Raw genomic sequence first — 18,961 nt, forward strand, 5'->3', positions numbered from 1 at the left:
AGAATTTTTTTCTGTCTGGTGCTGATAAACTGTTTTATATTAATTATATAATTACTCACTGATAGGAAAACCATGATCTCTTTATTTTCTAATCTTGTTCCTTCTAGTATGTATCCCGTTAAAATATATCTCCACATTCATTTGATTTCAAACTCTTTATGATCATTACATAATCTCCTATCAAACAAGGGAAATTTTTAAGCAAATAGTGCATCTCATTTAAGTAGATTCACTTCACATTCTGTGATTCTATGATCTGCTTGTTCCCATAAAGAAAAAAAAAAAATACAGGTCCCCGTAGAATCAAAGTCTCTGTGTTAATCATTTGGAAAACCATTATTGAGAGAAATGCATTTGTGTTCACTCAAATCTTATACTAGTTATTTTCAACCTGACATCAAGGACACAATAATATCTTTTGCTTTGGAATATCTGCATTAGCAGCATGGAACTTGCCATAATTATTTCATCTAATTCATTGCTAAGACAGGAAAGCCCATTTTCCTGAGTTAAATTCTAATCTGCCTTGTGTATTTTCCTTTTCTTTGCTGGGGAAGAAACAGAAGTATGAAAATAAATGGCTTTCCCTGACTTTGGGGATGTCACTTTCCCTGACAGTCATTTTTACACACTGGTCTCTTAAATAGTACAGGAGCCACTCAAACAAAATTCCATTGTCTTCAGTATGACTAATGTGCATAAAACTGGGTATAATGTTTATCATACCTAGGACACAAATTTCAGAGTTGCTATTGATGGATGAGAAATGGAGGCATGTAGGCAGTCACTAATTTTCCTTTTTCCTCAGACCTTTCAGTTCTCTGACTAATTTGGCTTCTCATTTAAAAACCATAGATCATGAATCAGGAAAATACTTGTATATGGTACCTGCTTTTAGCATATGATTTAAACCTATTGACTTCAGTTGTTCCATTAGAATGAAAATAACCCTAAAATAAGGTCTAATCTTGTTTACTGGCATAACATCATGTTTCTTTAAACACAGTGGGCAACAGCTTTATTTCAAAATCTGTGCATCTGTGGTACTCTGACCACTACAAGTTGTATCTATGCTCTCAATTAGGAATGCTTGCAATTCCTGCCACTGGCTTTCTCCCTCAAGCTGTAGAGGTTGCAGCCAGTAACCTAGGATCCTAGTATGTACAGTCACTATACCCACTAATAATATAGTTGATCTTTCTCTGTGCTGGTTATGCAGCCCTATGCATTTGAGTTGTAGCTCCCATTTGTTGTTCTTAGAGCTGCAACTGCTCCAGCTAAGCCAGAAAGTGCTCATGAAACAACAGTGGTCTCCAGCAGTAATTCTGTGTCTAGACAAGACAGATACATGTAAGAGTAGGTTATGTACAAGGCTAAGGGCTGGGGTTTAGAACAGTGGGTACTGAAGAATTATGATTTTGACTGAATACTGTAAGACATAAAGTTGCTGAAGCCAGCAAGATAATTGTTTCCTTTCCTTATTCCTCAATTCTGAGGATAAGGTTAAGGCTAGTTATGAAATCCTGCAAGACACATACAAAAAAAAATAATAATGAGGACCGGTGCTTTTGCATCGGCAAAAGCCATCTGTTCTGACATAACACTTGCCACAAGCCAAGATAAAATAAAGGTTAGACTGGAGAACCCACCAGATCCTCTGGGACAAAATTATGTTTGGTATGGTACTGAGAATAGTACCATTGTGTATGGTACTTGTAGAGCCAGGGTTGGGATTTACACAACTGATATGAATTGTTTTGGGTTTCTTCGTGGTCCACTGAGCTAGATTGTCAAATTTTGCCAGCAATGTACCAATACCCTACCACAGGTACGTTTTGGTTAAGGGAAGGATTTTGACTGAGCTTTGTGCTAACTGTTGCATTTTCTTCCACATTGCATGTTTCAGCAAGACCTAGATGGCTACGTTTAGGAGCATTAACAGAGTGGGTAAATTCCTTACCAATATCATGGGAAGACACAAAACAAATCTGAGGACTATGTTATGAGTTGAGTCTTGTGTTAGAGTTCAGCTGTGTACGGAAAAGTGAATGAATTTTATGTTAATTGACAAGTCATGTAAAATCCACATCAGCAGAATAAGGATTAGTAAAACACAGCCGACAGTTTTTATGTTTAGTTGCACAGTGACTAAGTATTAGTAAACCAACATATAGGCTTATTTGTGGTGCAGGGGTTGAGTTTATATTCACAACAGCAAGAACCAAAAGGACTGTCTTTTGATGGATTCTCCAAGTATTGCAATGAGGGTGAGTAGGCTGTAGAATAAGCAAACAGCAGTCCTCTCAATGGGCAGATACCTTCATGAAAACTGAGACCTCAATGAACCCAGTCCTGATGTTAACAGATCATGAGACACATCCCTACATTTCTGCAGTCTATCTACATCTTGCCCCACAAATTCTGCAAGATACAACAATAGTTTTTCCCTTCACTGCCTGTTACTCAAATTCTAGCTGATAATCTACTGTCAGCTGCAGTCAAGTATCCCATATCTGCTTCGGAAATATCCATGATGCATTCCTCAAGCAGGAATCAGCCCTCATTTCATTGTCTTTGTTGACCTAATCATAAGTTGAATCTTGTATTGAAGCTGTACAAAACAGATTGCCCATGTTGAAACTCATGAGAACAAATACCATGACAGCTGAAAAAACAATAATGAAAAATGTGCAATAAAGTAGATATATCTGGACCAAATGTATTGTGAATTTATTGCAAAGTAGGGATGAAAGCTAAAATGTGAAAATACTAAGTATGTGATTCCTGCAAACTCCCATAATCCTCAGCAAATCTACTTATTTCCAACTGATTAAACTTCTAAGTAAAAGCAATATCAAATCTTGTTTAATATTACAGACAAATCTTATTAACAAAACACAAGCTATAGGTAGGTCAGAATTCATATTTCTTTTGTGGTTTGTAATTTATTTTTTTTCATTTGTAACCCATCAACAGCATATTTCCCAAACACTACGCTATACAATTATTGGGCTTTATCTCTTGTAATGTTTTTCACACATGCTCCAGCTCAACAAGTTTAGGGAATCTAGGCCAGGCAAAAATAGTGGTTTTATTTGCATTTAAATCAAAGAATACCTGTAAAAGTTTTGCTTTCACGTTTATACTCTACTGATTGTGGTTTTATGCAGTTATGAGAAAATTCCACAAGCTCTGAGTACAAGAGCAATATTTGCTGTTCCATAAGTGAAGTTTCATTTTTTACATGAAATGCATATATGGCACATTTTTTTCCTGATGCTGCAAATTAAATAGCTCCATTAGGAAGCCAGTGTCAGTCAGGAAAACGTGTCCCTTTAGTGTCAGAAAGAGCAGTTAGCCTGGACAAAGCATCTCAGTGACTGGGTATTGCTGCTTTTCGAATTTAAAATCTAAATCACCACTTCAGATTTAAGAGAATACAGCACCACCATTTTCACTGTTACTGCTACAAGCTGTTTTTTATGTTTATATTTATAGTTATCTAGGTTTCAGAACTGTGGTTAGCTTGTTTAATTTTCTTGCAGTTGCTAGAACTAGTAAGTAGGCACACCAGGTAACATTCAGTAGAAATAAATGTAAATTGATTCACATGGGAAGAGTTTCTAAGTTCATATACAAAGTGGTGGGCTCTGAGCTAGCCTTTACTTTTCCGAAGCAAAATCTAGGGCTTATGATAGAGGGTTCCAAGACAATGCCTTATCAGTGCTCCTATCAATCAAAAGCATAAAAGAAACACTATGAATTTTTAGTAACATGACTATGACATTGTAGGCTTTCATGGTACCTTTAATACTGTAAGGCATTCTGTTCTTTCCCCCACCTCAGAAAAAATGCATTAGCAGAGGGCAACAAGAAAGAATGAAATATGGAAGAGCTACATGTTGGAAATGACTAAACAATGCAACTAAAATCACAAGCAGTGTGGAAATGTTATATAAGTATTAATGATGTGTGCAAAAACTAAGGACATAAAAAGAAACTTACAGGAATCAGTTTTCTAACACTAAAGAAGCTGACTTTTTGTGTGGTGGGTTTTTGAGCTGTGGAGCCCATATTAGTGATTATTTTGGTGCTAGAAATCTGTGGTTTTATATGGAGATTGGTCAACTTCACAGATGAGAAATCTGTCAGTGGATACTACAAACATAAATGTAGTCCCTGAGCTGAAAGTGCCTGGAAGGTGGAAAAGCACTGTTGAGCAGCAGTGTCTTGTCTTGTTCTTCTTCTGCTCCTCAGACACCAGCTCTTGGCATCTGGTAGAGTTTGTGCTGGGTTTGGTTCGACTTTGCGTAGTTATGCTATTCACCCTATGTATTAACTCAGAAAATATCTACTAGCAGTACTCATATTGAAGGGGAAAGTTAATTGCTTGCTCTTCCTGAGGAAAATTCATGGAAACTGAGGCTAAAATGTAGAAATATGCCTTAAATACCTGAACTAATTTAAAGGTATCATAAGGTTGTGGCAGATGGTAAGTTAGGGAGAAGAAATGTTCTTATTTATTTTTGTTCACTGGTAGGCTCTTCTGTAGTTCCAGCAATTTAGCAACAGTGTGACTCATACAAAATTAATGAACATAACCCGTCAGCAACCTTCTGTGCCAAGTGAGAACTATCGTGGGATATCTGCAGATCCCTGAGGTATGGCTTTACTCTGCATCACCTCCAGGTATAGGCCTAAGATCACAACTGCAAGTATTGATTCACTTCCACATTCAGTGAGGAAAGGCTGTAAATCATAATGCTTTTTTTGTGGACCTCGCAGGTGAGGTTGGCTTCCTTTAGCTGCATAAACCTGAGCCCACAAAAAAAGAAAAAAAAATCCCAATTTTGAGGTGATCTGTACTGGACAGTTCAGATACTTCTCATTTAGACGTATGAACTCGTTTAACTTACAGACTAGAAAGTAAAAAAAAGTTTCAAGGCAGGAGGGCACAGTGATATATATATATATATTAATTTATGTTTTTTGGCGCTGCCCTGTTACTAACTTTTATTCAGTCTTTCTCTTTGGGCTCTTTACCACAGGAAACTGATCATTTTAAAATCCCCTTACACACACCTGGAATTAACCTGAGAAGATTACAGGTATACATAGTACATAAGAGAGCCTAGAACGGCAGACGTCTATCTTCAAGGTGTGCAAACGCAACACTATAGTCCAAACCCAGAGGGGTTTGACAGGGCCGGGGCCCGGCGCCCCCCTGTCCCTCAGAGGAAGGGTGTGGAGGCTGACGCAGCCACGGCCCCAACGCGAGGGGACCGCTGCCTCACCCCGTCCCTCGCGTCCGCCGCCTAACGGTCGCCGCCTAACGGTCGCCGCCTAACGGTCGCCGCCTAACGGTCGCCGCCTAACGGTCGCCGCCTAACGGTCGCCGCCTAACGGTCGCCGCCTAACGGTCGCCGCCTAACGGCCGCAGGAGCGCAGGGCTCTGGCGTCGCGCCCCGATGCGCTCATGCAGCCTTGAGGGGATCTGAGGCTGCCGCCGCCTTGTTTTCTCTTTTGTGTTCGTCCCTTACTTTCTAGTCACTGCCTCACGCGTGCCCGTCACTCGTTTGGGGTTAAAGCAGGGCCGACGTGAGGGCTAGGGAGACGAATGAGTCCACGGAAGTGTTTGCTCTAGCACGGGACGGGGCGTGAGGTAAATAGGCTGCCTGAGGAGGGGTTTAGCCTTCTTTTACTGTTAACACACATGGGAGTCATTGCAAGGAGTAGGGCTAGATGCAGATGTGATGGAGCAGCAGAAAGGAGGGCTGCATGGCTTTGTGATATCTGCTGATACTGCGCTGATACAGAGACTGTGCAAAGTCGGCTGTGTTCTGTAGAGGCGGCAGTTGCCTTTGCAATTTCCATTAAACTTCTGTCCTGTTAGAAGTGTGGTATGTGGTAAGGCATAGCTTTAGATGGTGTGTTCCTGTCAGCCTAGTCTAGAGGGGAAGTTCTGTGACTGGATACACAAGAGATCCTAAAATGGAAGAAGACTTAGTTCAATTTAATTTCATCTTCCAGTGAACAATGTAGGAAAGGGAAATTACACATCAGAAATATTGTCAAATCTTATTGAAAAATATGAAATACTAAAATGTGACACAAAATGCTTGGGAAAGTAGAATGTCAATATATTTTACATAAATCACTGACAAACTTTTTAAATCTTTCTCTAAAATAGAGAACAATCTTCTTAGTACATCATGAGATCCAACAGTAACTGCAAAGCCAGTCTACAGCCTTTGGATGACTAGAAAAACCGTCAGGAGTGTTGGACTATGTAAGTAGATCGTGATGTAAGACTTCACCTATTATTTTATGCTGAAATGTAAATGGCTATGCCTGCCAATTACATTTTTGTCACAAGAATATTTCTTAAAAAGCAAAAGCAAACCTAGAGCTGATTTAAACAGAATTATTATCTCATACATCAAAGGCTGCAAACGTAGAGTGCCCCCAGGACTTGGAAGAGAGCATAAAATGTCTAAGTATGTATTTTCGTGTATTAGAATATTTTTGTCTATGTATCCAGATTGTGCACAAAGTACAAGATCAAACAACTAAATGAGAGTTTAGAAGCAAAATGTTTGGTTGGTTTAGACATTACTGATCGGAAAATGCAGACTTTGAACTGATTGTTTTAAACATTTGTGCTTGGCTGGGTGGGAAAATTAAAATGTGTGTTTCTACTAGGCACAAATTACAGAATATAGTTATGGATCACTGCGTGTACAAAAGCCATTTTTTTAAAAAAAAGCATACATTATTTTTGCTGCTGTATGTGTATACATACAGCATATACATACATACATACATACATACATACACAATGTATGTGTATACAATCACTACTGACCTAAAAACTAGAGAAACATCCATGGAAGTGCCACTTCATTTACCTAAAAATAGAAAAGAAAAATGGGTAAAAAATGTGTGCAAAGAGAGATGAAGGTAGGCATTACAAGTAACTGTTGTCCTGCATGATGTTTTAAGATATATTGGTAACTTAAACTGACTAAAATTTGAAGAGGACTTGTTTTTGATTTACCAGTCAGAGGTTACTTTCTCATATAAGTGCATGATCACGTTCGTTAGAGAAAGAGGAATTGTACGTAGAAAACATTACAGTAATTATTTCCCAACATTTTTTTTTAATGTTAATAATTGATGATTTATGTGGAACTGTTTTTATCCTAGTGTTCTCTTAAGTACTTTTTCTCCTTGGTCAGCTAAAAATAACATATTGGCTTTTGGGAGAGCCAAGTCAAGAACTGAGTGGGAAGAGGTTTTTATTTACTTATTGACACTTCATGCTTGTCACCATCAAAAACTGAAGCACATATGAAGGGATGAACAGCATAGAGGAGCTTTCTTTCTCATTATCTCTACTGTGCTTTTATGCTTATGTACAGCATTGTTTTTAAGGGCTTTCATTAGACTTGGGTTGTGAGGTGCTCTTGTTCTGCAGGTGGGCCACAATGCCAGATTATTAGAAGGATACTAGCTGAGTATCAAATACTTGAAGAACACATACTCCACAAAATGCAAATATATACACCTGTCATGATCCATTAGTTCGATGGGTAAAATAATCTCACTGCTTTTATCTGCTTTTCTATTCTGTTTCTCATTTTCCTTTTGCTATTTCACCTATTTCTGCCTTCTACTTTCTGTCTTCTTTTTCTCTGTAGGCCTGATGTCTCACATCACTTTGTGCTCAGCATGTCAGGAATGGGAATGACTTCTGTCCAGCATTCACACTTTTCCCTATTTTTAGGTGGAATATTGCTCATGTTTCATCTAGAGCACCTGACATTAACAGCATACTGGAAGAACAGCTCCCCTTGTAATGTCTTAAACTCAACTTTCTTCCCTTGTTCCCAAGAAGTGTTCATAATTAGTTCAGTCCCTTCTGATATGAGAACTACATATATCTGCAAGAAAAGTGAAACCTTCTGTATTATGTGGGGACTTTAGAACCGGCATACTTTGAAATATAGGTGCTATGTTAAGAAACATTGAAGGTAGAATGTGTTTCCTGGGAGGTCACTCCAACTCTTGACAGGTGCCTAAAGAGTAACACAGAGATAAGAATGGGTGAAAAATACAAAAGTAGCAAACTGAAGGGGAGAGGACAGCAGACAAGATTAATTGTGAAATGATTGATAAGATCTTGTGCCTAGTGAGAAAATGAGAGAGAGAAAAATTTTCCCTGCTGTTTTAGATGTTCAGCATTTACGTGCCTAACCTGATCCTCTGCAAATAAATTTGATGTTCAGACAGCTAGAAGGTCAGTGGTCCCTTAACGTCTAATTCCTTTGAGATGTTCGAATTTGGGTGGCCAGAAATGTAACACAGCAGAAACCACTAGTCATTTGAAAATACTAGAATCACTGTTTTGAAATTGACAGAAGCAGTACAAGTCGATGCTGGTGTTGAATATGAATGAATGGCCATCCATTTAATTTTTCTCTGACTTAATCCATGCTCTAACAGGTCCATTAAAAAATGAAGTCACAGATTTAAACTAAGATTTGTTTTGTAGCATTGCTTCCAATCAAACCACGTGGACATAGGTATTCTAATGAACTGAGCACTAATAACATTCTTTGGACAAGAGTAAATCAACTTCTCTTAGACTTGTAGTAAGTAGATCTGTAAGTGACAAATAATGATTTCTGTCTCATTCGTATCCTCTATAACCTCCTCTCCGTACCATCTGGAGTAATGCCATGTTGTATCAGTACTTCTGTCTTCTTTTGTGTGTCTATCTATTCACAAGGCAAAAAGACAGCAGGTACAGTGACTCAGAATTTGGTACGTTCCTAAGTCAGCTATCATACTGGCACTGAAAGGGCAGCTTTCTGCTGCCAAGGAGTTGAAAAAAGCAAATTGACTCCCATTTTTCACTGAGAAATTTGCTTTCTAATCAGTTAATTTGTCTTCACTCAATTAACCAATTTTTCTGTAATTTGTAAGAAGTTTCATTCTGAAGACCTCACCCTTCTCATGAAAATATTGAAATTAGCTCATGGGTGTAAAATTTACCTTGGAGGGGAAAAACAACGTGTTCTATAAATCTCACATCTTTAAGCAGTAGACTAAAGATAGATTCAGGTCCATATTTCAAAAAAGAATTATTCTCAAATAACCGACATCAATAAATTAGTTTTTAGTTGAAGCGGTGTTTTATAATACCCATGGGTACATAAAGATCCATCAAAAATAAAACATTTGAAGCACCTCTGATTCCTAAGAGCCCTTTATTTGTAAGAATATTTGTAAAGAAGGGATATTAAATGGTGCAGAGTGAGGCTATTTTCTGCTGCTAAGACTCAGGAAATTTGAGTTAATTTACTTATACACCTTTCTTTTTTTTTGTTGTATACTAATAGTAAGGTTTAAAAATGTAATATATGTGTATTGTCAAAGGTTTAATTTTGTGGTGATAGCTTGTTTCAGAAGAATCTATGTAAATATAACTGAAGAAAAAATCAATTGATGGATGAATTCAGTGCAAAACGTGGTAGGGCTGTCCTCTTATTTATTCTGATCTTTCATTAATTCTTTTAAAATGCATTTTATTTCTTTTTTTTATTGAGGTAATATACAGTATTGATATGTGTATTAATGTTTTCATTACGTTGGGATACTTCTATGTCTTACTTGAAAAGGACAAGCTCCACAAAAGTAATGCCACATCATATTAATTTGGGGACAGTATCAATTGTCTGCACATCTTCTGCCTCACAGTATTTAGAGAAATCAATCACATAACCAATCTTGTTTAAAGAGTTGCTCTGATGTATATTGCTTGATATAAGATGCTTGACATAAGGCTGAGCTAGTGTTTGTGCTACTTTGCTTTTCTCTTTGCCTCAAGTCCCACAAGTATACTTTACAAGAATGAAAAAAAAAACCAGCTATATTTTCTTACATAATTTTGAATAGTTTAATAAAGTGCTAATAAAGTGTCATTTGAAGAGTACCCTGTAAGAACTATAGTGTACTGCTCAGAGAGCTAAGAGATAGGCGAATTGATCATCAAAAACTAGTTTTAAGTGAGTCATTAAGCCTCCAAATTTGTGCCTTTTTTTTTTTTTTTTTTCTAATAGGTGGAATATTTAAAAATAGATTTTCAGTAAGTAAGGCATCTCTTCAGGGTAGAGAATCCCCAGGATACTTAATGCTTTTGAACTTCCTATTTCTCTCCACCCTGCTTTTATGGCACCGTAAAAAAAGGTATCTCACTGCTGAGACAGCTTTCAGGACACCATAGAGCATAATTTTTAGACTACTGTGAGATTACTTAAATTATGCTGGGAACAAAAGCAGCACAGACCTACTTGGGAGTCAGAGAGTAGTTATGGATATTTCCATTTTGCTGTACCTTTACTTGTGTCTAGTACTCATAGGGTGAAAGAAAAACACTATGTCTGTCAACTGCATCTAGATACAATCCTATTTTATTCCTGTGTTGTTATTTGTTATATGTAAGCGTCGTTTAGTCCAGGAACTATACAGGAAAAAAATAGAGGTCATAAAAAGAGGTCGTTGTTACTGATCTTGTTTCCTTAGACTTTTCTCTGAACTTGCTCTGTCATCTTAAATATAATTGGACAACAACATAAAAAAAATAAAAATCAGTTGATGAGTATGACACAAGCGTGAAATGTGCATGATACTCATTTAAAGGAAACAGTTAATTGTGTATCTGGAAAACTACACATTTTCATCTGCCCAGAGTATAATAGGTTATGAAATTACAGGGAGAGGGAAGAAGCTTCTAATTGGACAACAATGTAGCACACTAATAGATCAAAGTATTTCTACAGAGTAGTTCAACATCAGTGCCATTTGCCTACAGATAAAAATGAAAGATGATAGGAAAATCAATCGGGACATTGATTTTTTCACCATTAAAAAACTCTGGAAAGGAGGAATATTGAATTAGATCATCATTTAAAGAATCATTTGATTCCACTTGTTTCTCAAGAGCGTGCAGTTTTTTAGCCTAGTTTGGGCCCTCCTTCCCTGGCTCAGTGAGTGATGGATTTTTTTTTTCTTCTTTTTTTTTTTTTTCCTGTAGAGGACCTCTGTAGGCAAAACTCTTCAATGTGCTGTAACAAATTTTTGTTTTTAGGTTTGTAAGTTCGTGGTATTGAGATGTGCCTCAAGTATGTGTTTCAGTACTTTGTCCATCTGTAGCCGAAATATTTATTTCCTGATGCAAACATGTATTTAGTATAGTGGCTGACTGTTTGACACAGGAAGCTTGAGATGATGATTTCTGAGTTCTGCCTCTGTCACCTATGATAATTTTAGTTCTGCAGTGAGTACAGTCTTGACACAAAAGTGTTGAATTAAAGGTACCCTTACGAGCTATCACAAGCCTTGGTAATTTGTGTTTGATATGTAATAAAAGTATTCTAATCACAGAGAATAAATGAAAAAAAAAATAGGCATACTGAAATAGTTTACTTGAAGAATATCCTTCAGTTATTCTGCATCTTCTATTCTTAAGTTTCTGAATGCTGAACATAAATCCTGAATCAACAACATAAAACGCGGGAGGGAGAGACTCGATGGTTAAATTGGAAGAGGAAAGATTGACCTTACATTCACAAGGAATGTAAGGCTTTGCTTTCAGACATAAGTTCTCCCATTTAAATTGAAATGGCTTGCTTAATGCAACACAAGAAAATTCATTTCCTTCCCCTATGTGCTCTTCCCTGCTGTGGTCTCATTGTTGGCTTAGAGGAAGGCTTATACTGGTAGTATTTCTTTCCCTTTTACAAAATGATTGATCCACACTGGTGTAAGCTTCTTCTCCTGGGAGACCTATGTACATGCTACAGTCTGTGATTCTGTGTATCTATTAAAAAGCATAACTACAGAAATAATAAAATTTATACCAAAATGCACAGACCTGGCTTTATGAAGTTCTTCACCCATATATCATTATTAGAACTATTTTATTTTTTAATCTTGTCCTTAATTGAGTGGGCCACTCTTTTGTCATCCCTTTTTCAGCTTTTTTATTGTAAAAAGATAGTGGCACAATTGATGAGGAAGCAAAATTCTCCATGGCCAGTGAGGACAGCATTTTCCTAACTTTTACAGAAAAACGTTAAAGTGGGTGGCTTTAAAAAAATACTACAAATCTTATTGGAGTGCATTATTTCTGAAATGAGCTGAAGTGTTCCCTGTGGTACTTCATGAAGTTATTTTAGTTCTATAGTATAAGATGGAATGCTTTATTGAAGTTCACCTGTATATTTTTTAAACAAGAAATGAATTCCTCTCTCTATATTAGTAAAATACAGCTCTCAAATGTATTAAAATGTCCGTGGTATGCAAGGTCTAAAGAATTTATCCCTGTCAAACCTACATATTGAGTAAGTAGTTATAATTGTAATGGATAGTGGCATACTTATTACAGTATGCCCAAAGAAGCTGTGGATGACCCATTCCTGGAAGTATTCAAGGCCAGGCTGGATGGGGCTTTAGGCAACCTGGTCTGGTGGGAGGTGTCCCTGCCCATGGCAGGGGGTTGGAACTGGATGATCATTAAGGTCCCTTCCAACCCAAACCATTCTGTGATTCTATGATATGACAACAAATATTTTTGCTGGAAAAGCAGGAACATTCTTTGCCTAATTTTGCACAAATCACAGACAAGCCAGACTGAAAAGAGATTATTTCTCTCTTGAACAAATGCATTTTCAGTTCTGCAAGCTTCTTTCTTAGAAGAAAGGCACTTAAATGTATCTGTCTGTGCATTTAATTAGACCAATCACACACTAATATTTTTGTACATATGGAATGAGGAGAGATCGTGAAAGTGACCAGAGAAATATTTATGACTCCAGTAAGTAATAATTAATGTCAATACTTACCTGTCTTTGGTATCAGCATATCTAACCATCTAACATGCAAAAAAATTAATAAGCTTACTTTTTCTCTTAATCGACGTGGAGTTTAGTGTTTACCCCTGATTTAATGATCATAAGTAGAAGACCAACTTATTCCACAAACAGCACTTTTTAGTTGTTATTGCTGTTTGTAATGCACAGCAAAAGAAAACCATAAGCATGTATACACATGGTGTTTTCTCTTCAGGACCTCTGTCTCTGCATGCAGATATATTAGCATTTTTCAGTTTTATGGTATTAGAAAAAGTTATAATTCTGGTTTGGTTTTTTTTCACATCAAAAAAAAAATAAAATCACCTTTTACTGCTATCTGCTGGTGCACACTATGTTGTCAATTTTATTTCCCAAAACTGAAGAAAAGAGATAAACTTTTCAGCACAACCATCTATTTGAAATTGCATAGAAAATCGGGTAGTAGATTACATTGAAAACAACAAGAGAGAGCAGGATACCTGAAAATACCAGCTCTGAGCAGAATGCTTTCTGAGTCACTCAGCCTGTTATTTGGGAGTGGTGCTACAGAAGCTATTTAATGCATATATGGAACATGTTAAGTTAAAGTGAATGTGAGATGTATTGCAGCTACCATGAACCTGAAGGGTATATTAGTGTTTATTTTATATTTAAGCAGCTGAGCCACAGTCTGTCTGAAGCATAAAACATATGACTAAACGTGTGTTTCAGCCATAATCTAGGGAAGAAAAGAAGGAAAAGAAGAGGTATTGTGCAGCTGTAGCATTGAAACAGGTCTCATAATACAGGAGCACATGCTTTATTGGGAAGGGCTCATGAGAGTGAAACAAGCACCTGCTAATAAATTCATGCTCATTCTATATTCAATGCAAAATAGAATAGAGATTGTAAGATTGCAAATGGTGTAATTTATGTGAAATAAGCAAGGCACAGCTCTGTTGTATTTATAGATAGGAGGAGCCTGATTTGTGTAATGTGCCAATGCAGCACTGGCACGTCTGGAGAACATTTCTCAGCATGAGACAGCAGCCAAACAGCTGTACAAGAGCAATGCAGCTTAATAGGTGGAATTTTTAAAGAAACCAAATGCTGCAGGTTACTCTGGTAGACATATGGTACCCTGTGGAAGTATGGCTGTGCCTATCTGGGGGTCATTGGACATGTTTTCAAGGTAACAAGATTTTTCTTAAGGGAGCTATCTCCTTCTATAATGACTGCTGAGAGATTAGTATTCCGCTATTGTCAGCTGCAGCTGTTTATGCCTGAGCTGGTGCAGACACAATACCCAAAACTCTGCAGAGCTATGATAGAGCTTCTTAACTGTAATGATTCAAAGGTATGTAGGTGCCCTCTGCTTCTCTTTCTCTGCCCTCATTTATTCCTTCTGCTTTAAAGGATACTTAAAGTAGTGCTTACTAACTATACAAGTGTGCAAGTTACGATTTGGCCTTATTAACATTCCCCTCCATGACTATTCTGGCCGCATGTAAATCACACCCAGGGAGCTGAACAGAATGTTTTGAGACTCAGAAGTCACACATTAGTCCTCTTCCTTGCTGCTGTGTTGGTGTACTACCAGGCAGGTGCGGCAGGTTTAGATCTGTCATCCTCTAAACAGAAGGCCTGAGTGTATTGTTACAGAAGCTGTAGCTTGACAAGGGAAAATTTGAACTATTCACAGCCTTTTATAAAAGAAAGAGAAATTTCCTTGATTTTTCTTTCAGACTACGTAATGAAAGGAAGATGGTTTTGGAAACTGTTTTTCATTCTGAAAATTTAGTTCCGTTTCTTTCCTTTCCCTTTCCCTTTCCCTTTCCCTTTCCCTTTCCCTTTCCCTTTCCCTTTCCCTTTCCCTTTCCCTTTCCCTTTCCCTTTCCCTTTCCCTTTCCCTTTCCCTTTCCCTTTCCCTTTCCCTTTCCCTTTCCCTTTCCCTTTCCCTTTCCCTTTCCCTTTCCCTTTCCCTTTCCCTTTCCCTTTCCCTTTCCCTTTCCCTTTCCCTTTCCTTTCCTTTTTTCTTCTTTCAAAGTGTTTCTATCCATGTAGCAACAGCATTACAGTCATGCTTGGGGTATCTGAATACTTCATTTATTCTACAAGCAAAAAGGGTACTCAGGATCAGCAGTCAGAATCAAAATAATTGCTTAAGAGCCTGTATCTTAAACTAACCTTATTTCCTTCTAACATATATTGTAATGTTTTATCCAAATTTGTGTGAACTATTGCAAGGTGTATAATGATTGCCATAGTTACATACTGACTTATGCATTGTAAGTATTTTCTCATTGCCTCTGGGATATCTGGAAATGGAAAGATGTGATACGAAACATATTGTCTTCTCTTTGATTCTATTTTATTTTCAAAAGGACTCTAGCGGAGAAGAATTGACACGATAGCTAGAGCTTCACTGGTTTGAGCAAAATGCTTGGCTACCTCACTTTAAGCAGTAGTATATGTAAAATCAATTCAGTGAGACTGCAGAAGAAAGAAAGGTCAGCTGCTTAAGAATCCAAGTGAATTCACAGTCACGGATGAAAGCTATTCTAAACGCCAAAGAAAGGTGCATGTACTAAGATAGATTTTTCATCTCCTCAGTGCAGATCACTACTCACCTGCATTTTCACTTAACTATTATAAAACTGCTGAAGTTATAATCTATAGGTTTTTAAATAGTGCGTAGGAAACAGAAATGACAATACTTCTAAAATAGCAAATAACAGTCAATAACGATTTTAGATGCTATGCAATAAGCATTTTTGATGCTTTCCAACACAGCAGATATAATTCATGTTTTCCTAAAATGATACCATGAGCATTTTCCTAAAATTATACCACGATACATTTCTGATCCTCAGGAATCTCCTCCAGGGACGCATTAATTACTAGTAGGACAGAAGAGGGCTAAAAGAGCTGAAATCTGCTTTTCCCTCTCTCAGTAGCAGCCCAGAATGGTGCCTGGAGGCGTGGGAAAGGGGCAGCCACACAGCTTCTCCATTCAGGTTGAAACTGCTCCTGCTGGACCTACCCCCATGCTATGTGAATACACATTACTGTTTTCATACTGAATGTTTTCACTGAAGGCTTTCTCCAAGGGAGAATGAGTGTTTACTCTATTTTAACATTTTTAGCAATATTAAAAGAAACAACTGTTGCATATGATTTCTAGTAACCGATTGTCCTTTTTAAAGCAAATTAACTGAAAAATGAGAAAAAAAATCTTTTTACCTGCAAGAATTCAGTATCTCCCCTAACCAAAGTTCTGGCCTTAGTATAGAGATGATTGTTACTGTGGAAGATGTTTATCTTAATGTCAATAGAAAAGGATAGTACATTTATATGCTGCTGAACTGAGGGTGTTTCATGCTATTTTCTATCAGAACTCTTGTTTTTTATCTTCCAGAACCAGTTAGATAGTTGGGCAACTTGGAATGTTTTTTTTTTAAATCTTTTCCCTTATAGGGGACACACATGTGTCCAAGACATAATTTGAGTTTCCAGCTATGTTTTCATGAGCAAGTGCTGTTGTGAAGTAGGAGTAGATCTGTAGAGAGAAATAGTTGATGTTTTGCTCTGGTCTTGTGAAATGAGTGCCCAATGGAGTATCTTCCATTTTAGAGTTATACTGAGAAATCCTAGTCTCAGTGGTATCAGAAGTAGCGTCAGGGAAGGTCTGTGTTTAATTTGATAAATTGCACATTCTGTAATTTGTATAATAAAATGAAATTCATACATATTATTTTTAAACATGTAACTGGGTATTTATAATAGTTTTGTACCCTCACATTTAGAAGTTTTCTGTTATCAGTTCTACTTTCTTATCTTCCAAAAAACTAATGTAGGAAAATCACAATATCTTAATGCATGCTTTGATTAAACTTCAAAATAAAAGAGTGAGATACCCAAGTGTTTTCAAGAAAATTAACACAGTAACTTGATCTATTAAAGTCAGAATAATCAGATATGACCCCGTCTTTGTAAACCTCAAAATGTGATTTTTTCAGGTTGCCTGTAACATGTTTGTTGATGCCTATACAACTATCCAAGATGCTTGCAAAAAAGCTGAATTTCTCTCTTATACTGAACTTCCCAGTAATCTGAATTGAACACTCAATTTTGAGAAGGCTAAAGATAGTGCAGGTAATGCCAGGCTAAAGTAGGAAATGTCCGTTGTTGACTTTTTGTAATAATTTGCTTATTTCACGCTGGGAAAGGTCTAAGTTCATTTACTGCTGGCTCTCACAGTTCCAGTGTTTCACCAACCATTAGAGAAGCTCATGACTATATGAAAGGTGAACTGTTTCTCATTGGTAATGATAAAATACTTCAGGGAGATACTTTCAAGTTGCTGTCATTTAGGACAAATTTATGACATAAGCTCATTTTTCTTTTTGCATGCGGTGGAGAGAGAGAAAGAAAGAGAAAACTTGCAATTGTGATAAATTGGACTTTTACGATGTTTGTCTATGTCAGTATCCATTGGTGCCCTAAGAGAATTGCTTAATATCTTGACAAAGTCAGTCCTTGCTGACTTTGCAGTCTTTGTTTTTTAAACTAAACTTAACTCTCCAAACTTGCTTCCAGATTCATACAATCTGAAACACTTTGATTGTGTTAGTTTTATAATTCCCACACTTAGTTTTATGACAGATTTTAAGCATCCCGAAATAGTGCTTGCTTCATGAGCCAATTCATCACTATATTATTTGCCCATTAAGGTCTTAATGTTCTTCTCACTTTTCTTTTTCTTCATCTTTAAATCTTGAATTTCTGTTTAATACCTTCATTGTAACAATTGTAAAGCTTAATGCAGTTTTCACATGTCACTTAGCCGTTGTAACAGAAGTCTTCTGTAAGATACCAAAGGTAAGATGTTAAAAAAACAAAAACAAACAAAAAAACAACTAGCTATTTACTGAAAGAAAAATGAAAGTCCATAATTTCATACCCAAATATCAGAAATCTCTTTTCTTAATTCATAACTTTTATTGCTGTATTCATTTGTAATTGCTTATAGATTTTACTTCATTTACTACTTTATACTGAGCCTTTAAAATATTCATCTTGAAAAAACTTTATATTGACAGTTGCTTTGCATAAAAACTACCATGCCTTCTGTGCATGTTTTTCTCTTCAGTGTACCTTTCCAGGTAATTTAAGAGCCTTTTTTTTTTCCCCCTTTTTTTTTTTTTTACCCTAAATCTATGAAATGTTTCATTACTACCTTAAAAAACATTTTTGATGATCTTAATAGATCTTTCTGGTCAGGTTATATAACGTCAGATCTCATAACTAATACTGGATTTAATAAATAGCATTGCTGGCTGCTGTAAATCAGGATGACATTATGGACATTTCTAAAGATCGTCCAGGCTAAGTCAGCAAGAAATCAGCTCTTTTGTGCCTTAAATTCAGACTGTTTGATCGTACAATAATTAATTGTTCATAGGAAAGTTTAAACACTGAATATGATGCAGGCTAAATAACTTTGAAGTTAGAGGGAGGAGGGAGAAAAAAATTAAACGCTGTGAATACAGAACTACCTCTAGTTTGGTTGTCAAGCACTGATTTGGATTAGTGTTGTTGAATGAAAATAAGTGTTCCCAATGCAGTGTTCTACATACTATTTTTCAAAATTTTGCATATTAGATACACTCCTTGAGTGTTAAATCTAGAGTACAGCTCAGTGACACCAACCAATGTCAATCCTCAAAGCCAGATGGAAATTGAGCTTTGCAGCATGGTCTGTAGCCACCTTTATGTACAGTAGAGGAGTAACATTACAGATTGGAGAACACAGCATACAATGTACAGGGATTTAAGATCAAAAGGAGGATTGTATTCCAAACATATTTTTCTGTAGGTGATAGTGAACTCTGGGATTTGTAATCTTTACTGAAGACAAAGAGTGGGTGATCTGTATTCATACAAATTTGTTGAATTGATAGTGCAGCTTTTTAATTGCAATTACATGGATAGTGGATGTTCTCTGAGTTTATTCTTTTACATTTCCAAATATATTTGCAGAAAGGAAAAATTTCTATGTCCTT

General features: G+C 36.8%; 1 protein-coding gene across 22 annotated transcripts in view; it reads left to right on the forward strand.

Annotated features, from left to right (window-relative positions):
* The first annotated feature begins 4,176 nt into the window (after positions 1 to 4,176).
* Positions 4,177 to 18,961, forward strand: part of PLD5 (phospholipase D family member 5) — a 317,558-nt gene continuing 302,773 nt past the window's right edge. For 7 of the 22 annotated variants that reach the window (XM_066993935.1, XM_066993939.1, XM_066993944.1 and 4 more), the window contains exons 1-2: positions 4,179 to 5,662; positions 6,191 to 6,289. Coding sequence is in view for 1 of the 22 variants with exons in the window: in XM_066993948.1 (XP_066850049.1) it covers positions 6,256 to 6,289 (34 nt within the window). In the remaining 21 variants the exon portion in view is untranslated. Of the gene's footprint in view, positions 5,663 to 6,190; positions 6,290 to 18,961 lie in introns of those variants that run through there. The other 15 variants (XM_066993946.1, XM_066993949.1, XM_066993948.1 and 12 more) reach the window with 8 other exon arrangements.

This window comes from Anser cygnoides, chromosome 3, assembly GCF_040182565.1.
Source record: "Anser cygnoides isolate HZ-2024a breed goose chromosome 3, Taihu_goose_T2T_genome, whole genome shotgun sequence".
Taxonomy (NCBI): domain Eukaryota; kingdom Metazoa; phylum Chordata; class Aves; order Anseriformes; family Anatidae; genus Anser; species Anser cygnoides.